This window comes from Orbicella franksi, chromosome 3, assembly GCF_964199315.1.
Source record: "Orbicella franksi chromosome 3, jaOrbFran1.1, whole genome shotgun sequence".
In the NCBI taxonomy this organism is placed as follows: Eukaryota; Metazoa; Cnidaria; class Anthozoa; order Scleractinia; family Merulinidae; genus Orbicella; species Orbicella franksi.
Window position 1 is genome coordinate 23,480,001 of NC_138147.1, and position 7,500 is coordinate 23,487,500.

General features: G+C 38.6%; 1 protein-coding gene across 1 annotated transcript in view; it reads left to right on the forward strand.

Moving 5' to 3' along the window:
* The window catches only part of LOC145482739 (uncharacterized), an 11,619-nt gene extending 6,443 nt beyond the window's left edge, over window positions 1–5,176 (forward strand). The window contains exons 3-4 of the mRNA XM_081461379.1: window positions 2,887–2,991; window positions 4,640–5,176. Coding sequence (XP_081317505.1) covers window positions 2,887–2,991; window positions 4,640–4,876 — 342 coding nt within the window. The 3' untranslated portion in view covers window positions 4,877–5,176. The remainder of the gene's footprint in view (window positions 1–2,886; window positions 2,992–4,639) is intronic.
* Window positions 5,177–7,500: the final 2,324 nt, after the last annotated feature.

Consider the following 7,500-nt stretch of genomic DNA (forward strand, 5'->3'; position numbering starts at 1 on the left):
GCCGCCCTTCTGAGCGATTGAAAACGCGTCATGTAACAGTCACGGTAAGTCTACCACCTATACGTTTCTTTTAAGTGCCAGCGGTTTTTCAGTTATAATTAAATTTCAACCTACAACCTGCAACCTGCGCCCTGCAAAATATACCTGCCGACCAAATTCGCACGTCCATGGAAATCTCGAGGAAAGATGTCCGGTCCTGAAAGAGCCGACCCTCGTCAGAGCCGGACAGCTAGCTTGTTTAGATTCATTAATGAAACTGAGTACGTCGTCAAAATGTACTCACTGATTGAATGTAAGCTTAAATTCAATACTCTTCTTCTACGGGAAAGAATCGTGCGCTGACGAAATCCGAACGAATTATACGAGGATTCGACTCACAGAAGACATCCTAGTAACTAAGATTTTGACCTTTCACTTTCAGTCTAATTTAGAATAAATATCTCTCTTCCATGGAACGATTTCTTTGTTGCAAACCTTCCCGCATGGCAGCCGACTGGCCGCCATGATTCGAAAACAGATTGAATTGTTGCGCGCGTTGGTTTATGGGATACCGCATTAAAATTTCTTTCCCCAGGCCCCCTCAATGACGTCACAGATCACCTGGATTGACATCCGAAGGCAACGACGTTTTCTCCGTCCTACGGACTTCGCACTAAAAATGTGAATCATAGACATGACTGTGTACACTTACCAAGGGTTCTCCTTGTGAGACCCAAATGAGTTTGCTTAGAGCTCTTGCCAAGTGTAGGTTGATAACAAAACCTCTTACAAGTATAATCAATTTGGAATGGGCAAACAGAATAAAATAAAATAAGCCTGTTCCATAAATGTGAGAGTAAAACAGGTAGATGTAGATATGACAAAATCTCTACAGCTGTGGGTCTGACAGAATTTGCATGTTGTGGCATCAATGTTGAACATGAAACTTATTTCAGGTGTATTTCATTGTACAAAGTATTCATCAACTATTGCAGATAGAGATGACATTTTTTTATAAGTTATCTGAGATACTATGCTTGCTTTGATTGGTCATCAGAGTTCTGTTGTACCGGTAATCACTTGGCCCTGATATGGCAGCGTTATGCAGAAGCTCACATAAGCTTATAGTATTACATTTGATCAAGCCCAATGCATGTATATCATGGTAAATGAATTTGGTTTCCATTAAGCTTTCAACAAATAGTTTTTATTGTATAAATCATAAAAGAGCTGTAAGAAGTAAATGACAACCAAACCAGATCACAGCCAGATTTATCATGTGTTAACAAACAAATAGTAATAAATAATCTCAGCGTGCAAAATTGACATCATTTGATACGTTTTCCCGTAGAGGAAACAGTCAAGCTCTCCTGCCTCATACACCATGCTCAACTTGAAGACAAGACAAACGGGTGTCTGGAAACCCGAATAGCGAATAGCGAATAGTTGCGAATAGCGAACAGCGAATAGTCCCGAATAGCGAATAGCGAATAGTACGAATAGTGGCGAATAGTGGCAAATAGTGGCAAATAATAGCAAATAGTGGCAAAAGTAGTAGCAAATAGGGTACCCAGTATCTCGCAGTTAACCTCGAAGCAACTTAGGATAGGATTCTCCCGCTAAAATGCACAGACGCTTATCAGGACAGAAGGTGTTTCTAAACGTAATTTCTTCTGTTTAACCGCTGCAAAAGCGTAAATACGTCTTTATTAGGTTATCCTTGTGTTTTCTGTTTTCTTAATGTCGGCGATGGACAGCCTACTAGCCTGAGTCCGGAGAAGAAAAGATAATAAATTCACTGAAATTCTGTTGCTTATTTGGATAATTAATTAACGCAGGATATTAGATCTAAAGCGGTGACTATAGCTATTGACGACTATTCGTCACTATTCGCCACTTTTCGTGACTGTTCGCTACTATTCGCACTATTCGAGACTATTCGCGCTATTCGGGACTATTCGCTATTCGCTATTCGGGTTTTCCAGACACTCAAGACAAACCTTTTCCCTAGCAAGGAGAATGACATGCTCTTGTTTTCCTTTTAAGATTACCATATACCTTTAGAGGTGTCTCACAACGAATCAATGAAGCGCATCCAGTTTAAACTGTAGATACCAATACCCCAGTATCAAACTAAAGCTTTAGAGCTGTATGGTTATCAATGAAACTATACCAACATTTTGAAACAAAATGAATTGGCAAATTTTTTATGACCCCTAAATGCAAGCATACAAATCACCTTTTGAAAACTACAAGTGAAAGAGAATTTGTTCTTTTGCCCTCATATTTGGACAGTAGCTAGCTAGCTTAACATATCAACAACAAGTGTGGCTGCGAATGTTTTATTTCAAAATATTTTTCTCTGATAGAGATTTTTGTGCAATTGCTCCCTGTTTTTTTACTGGTAATCCTATTTCAAAAATGTTCTGTTTACTTTCACTGCAATTGAATATGGCCAAACGCAGACACGTTTTTTAGCGCTTTGGGTCCAGAAACCGAGGAACAAATTAAATTTAATTAATGAAAAACCAAATTCGCTTTGACTTGTATTTTTCAAAGGGTGATTCAGACCCTTGCATTTAGAGGTCATAAAAAATTCAACAATTTATTTTATTTAAAAATTCTTGACAATAATATAGTTTGATGGCCAGCTCTGTAAACTTTAATTTAGTGTTTTAGGTATCTACGGTTAAAACCTACGTCGCTTGGATACAAGACACCTCTAAAGGTATGCGGTAACCTTAATCGAACTCATTCCAACAAGCCCTGCTCAAAAAAAGGAAAAAGAAATAAAAATACAAAGTTAACAAAGTTCAGTAGATTGATCCCATCACTAATAGGGACCTTTGATCTTTATATTGATTTTACCACCTAAAGAGTTTGGATGATATTTTTGCTCTACTGTAGCATTTAGCTGACGAGTTAAGCAAGCTGAAGAGAGAATATGATGAGTTGAAAGCCTACACCAGTACCCAAGACACGAGAATTGGAGAACTGGAATCAAAAGCAAAGGTACAAGAAACTGAATTACTTAGTCAATTACAGCTATGATCTTTAAGTTGATATATAGAGGTGAATATATTTGGGTTAGATAGAGTTCTATTGGGTAATTCGGTTGAAGGACTGTTGAATACATTTTGTATTAGTATATCATTTTAATTAACCTTAGGCAAATAAATTTTGGCAGCTGAGTTTGGTGCCACATGACAAAGCTGATTAAGGAAACCAACCAAAATGTTTTGCCCATCAGGAAGGCAGTAAACCTAACCCACCCAACCACCCTAAAACAGCCTTAATCTCAATAGATCCCAATGGTCCATGGAATGTAAAGGACTGAAAACAGTTTGAAAGATAACTTTCTATTCTAAAGTTTGGTGACTCTCAGTGCTATCTGGTTGAACAGTGAGACCAAAAACAGCCATGGTTAGTTTGCAGTTGAATGTGGAAGAATTACTAAGATATTCATTTTGAGTATTTGTCATTGTTTTATTTGAAAGTCATATGTTAAGCGCTCACTGAAATTAATGATTTATCAACTGAGCAAAATTTCTGCAAATAAACAAAACCTGGCTTTTGCACTGGTAATGGCTCCTAATGCAACTAAACATTTGATACTTGGGAACCCGAGAATGCACAGTTTTTAAAAAAAGGTGAATCAGTTGTGGCACAGTACTGTTCAAAAGTAAGTTACCACTGTCTCGAGAGATGCGGTGGCTCCATAAGGTAATCATTTATGGCGTTGCGCGCGCAAGTGTTTTTGGATTCTGTTTTGACTTCGCTTTTACACCCAGTCCTCTCAAACTTGCTACATGTAATAAGCAATGATTGAATAGCGTTTTACTATCATCTCTGGGAAATTTGGGATTTTAGTTTTGAATTATAAATGCCCAAACAAATGTGTCTTTGGGAACCCGAAAATCATATGAACCACATATGAACTCGGTCAAATGACCCTGCTCTTCATAAGTTCTCGTAGCTGAGTGGATAGAGCGCCCGCCCGGTGTTCGGGAGGTCATGCGTTCGATTCCTGTTGGGGGTTCAGATTTTTTCTTTGTCCCACGCTCGTGTCTGTTGATCAGCTCGCTTTTCACAAATGCGTTTTTGTATTTTTTTTATGGCTTTATTTGTGATTTTCTTGAATTTCCTTTAGTGAAATCTTCCAAAATTTTCACAGCACATTGCATCCTCCAGGATATTAATTTTAAACATGAAAAAAGTAGTGTTTGTACAGGCAGTTTTATCAATTTTTGCAAATTTATGTCTTTAACCGCTGCGAAAAAACTGGTCTTATACATTTCCCTGAAAAACGAGCTCCGACTAAGGTAAACTATTTACTACCAGTCTGCCAAATTTTACGGAATTTCACCGAAGGAAACGCGAGAAAATTCACTGTCAGTTTTGCTTTTTGTGCTCATGTTGGTCTTATAAAATATCGAGAAACACTGAAGATTTCCCAGGGGAAACGCATGCGGGTGACGCACGGGTGACGCATGCGCTTTAGAGACCAGACGGCGATTTGTGACTGAACGTGGTAAAGAAAAAAAAACGGGGCCGAAATTTAAACTCAGGTCTCACTGCCTGGGTAATAAATGATATTATTGTATTTGGTACGTAATTAAGAGATAACCTGAACAGAATCGTTACTTTTTCGTTAAAACAGGACAGAAGCAGCGCCTTGTCAGGCGATGTCCGAAGCAAACGCCATACCCAACAAGTGAGCTGTTATAACGATTACACGAGTTGGGACGCCCGCTCCGACGCATCCATAATGTACCTGGACAGGCAGGATGTTTCCTGCCCCCAACCCTATTTCTTGTCCAGATTTAGGCTCGTAAGGCGGGGAGATTATGGGTCCGCAGACGTCCGTTACAGTTACCGATGCTGCAGAGTTTTGTGATTTAGCACCGGGACGTTTTGTCATCGGTTAAGTGGTACGGTTTGACTAATGAATAATCAGATTTTATGCCGGCTTTTAGCAAGAGTGGGGTCTTTTTTAAGGGTTTTAGTAGATTTGGTTATTAAGCTTTTCACCGATATGCAAACCAATACATATAGAAAAAATAAATGTGACATTAGTTTAAACAAACTGTTAGCTACTTATAAGATTGCTTTCACAGACTTTCGGGTCATTCATGGGTTTTAATGGTTTTAAGATCCTATGTACTTGTGGCTGTACTGCATAATGAAATAAAACATGGAATATAAAAAGAATGTTTGCCGTTGAAATGATCATAATGTAACAGCATCTCGTTGCCTTGTTTTTCCTTGTCCACAAAAACTTAGCCGAGATCTCCCGTCTGCTGACGGCAAGTGGTTTAAGGTCATTCCACTGAAATAGAACCTGCACTGAGATTTTTGTGAAACTTTGCCTATTGATTGTTCATATTTTAGGAACTTAAATTTTGAAATAAAAATGAGGGGTCCCCATGTTCGTTTAGGAGCAACAGCACCTTGTTTACACCCATATAAATCCTTATAATAGCACCATGATTGTAGTCACGATTGCTTGCTAAATTCACGTTTCCGACGATTGCTTTTTGTTCTACACTGATAATTGGTCCATATTTATTTTACACAGAGAAATTTATTACTCAATTCAAAACAACAGACAAAAATGATAGGTCACCATACTCGTTTGCGAGAAAATGACGATTTACCTCTATGGCGAAGTCCAGCTGTAAAGAAAAAGCCGCCATTTTTTAATGCGCGCGCGCTAATCCCGCGTGAAATTATGCGCAGTAGGGATGCGCAATGCAATACTGGGGAATAACCTTAATAGCCTGCGAACACGGACGGATATCTGGTTCTGAGGCAAGGAAGTGGTCAGAGGTGGATCTAAACTGCAGTGTTTGCCAGAGACTTCATCCCTGTACAATTTAATGCGTGAAAAAAAAATACATAACACGACTGACTGAGATAATAGTATCGTGCACTAATCCGTGCGGTAAAAGAGAAAAAAGTATTTTTAAAATTCAATTCACAAAGCATCCAATCTGACTGAAGTTCATTACACTGAAACAACAATTTACCAAGCGGTTAAATGTTTGATTTAAAATATTCGTTTTGAAATCGAAATTAAGTACTAACGTAATCACCAGAAATTTCCATTTCAAGGAATCATCATCATTTAAAATGCAGTGAGTCACTTCATGACGGGATTATTATAAGCTATATGTTTTTCCTGCCGGAGTGTTCTATTTTAAAGATCCACATACTAGACGTCACTTGCGAGCAAATGCTAACAACCTGTAAAATGCCCGTAAATACCTAGCGAAGTTATCGCGCTATTGACTGAGCCATTATTAGCCTGTTTAGGACTTGATTATCTATTGAATGACTAGGTTTCCTGCGTTGAAACGTCTCAACGTGCAGTAGGGTGAAATTACCTCGAGACTTCAAGTTAGCGTCTCGTATTCCGTATTAGAAAAATATCACTTGGCCGGTTCGAATAAGCTGCTTGTGAATCCAGTACGGAGATCTTTGTAAGCGTGATCAGAAGTACTTTCTTTTGTTGCGCCCTGATGTCTCAATTTAGCCAGGCTTTACCTCTGTCGACCACATGAGGCAAAGCCGGTATGAACTTATGTCCGCCTACGGAAAAGAACCACTTCCCTGAAGGGAAAAAAAAAACATTACATATCAATTTCAATTCTTCAAAATCTTATCTTGCTCATTTGCGGCTTTGAAGTAAACGTCTCCTAATATCCCGTTACTAAGACATCGTCCACACTACGCCGGAGAAATTTGAGAACGCACTAATCCGTCTCGAAAACGATCTTCAAACCAAAGGCATTTGAAAACGTCGGCTTTGCGTTTTAGTGTGTACTGAAAACATTTCCAAAACGGAGCTTTTTGATAACGATGAAGTCACTACAATCATTTGATTTTCCTACTGATTTGAGCATGGAAGTAGTACTGGAGTTATTCGAGCAATCATAGCGGACGCAGAATTTCAAATGTTTTCAACCATCCTATACGTCCCGAAAACTATACGTCTCAAATTCCAGGTGGGCTCTGGAAAAGAGATTGCTGTAGGGGTGGACCATTAGACTTTTCAGGAAGAGGTTGGGTGATTTTGAAAAAAATATCCTTCAAGCATAATCACGGGAATCCGCAATGATGTGATACTCACGTGAAGATTGGGAACTAAAACGGCTGTTCCGAAAACGCGGAGTGCGGAGTCGAAAAAAAAAATTTAAAAAAAAAGTGAAAAAAGAAATTAAAAAAGAAATATCCACATTTTTTTATCTTACTAGTTTTCAGCGCTGAAAAAATTTTCAAGGTTTTAGTTTAAATTTCATCAATCAAATTGCGAGAACTTTAGGACGCGCAGTTGAGAAGTTGTTGAATGGTTCAAGGGTTAATTCACACGGGCAGTTTTGGAAAGCAAAGCTTGAGTTTGTTTCGAGGCGACACGGCTTTCTAAGGAAACCGAAGGTGTAATTTCTCACATTTTCTTGACATGGTTAAAACTGGATCGCTCTTTACTTTTTTTCCTAAAAGTGAACTGCTAACTATGAA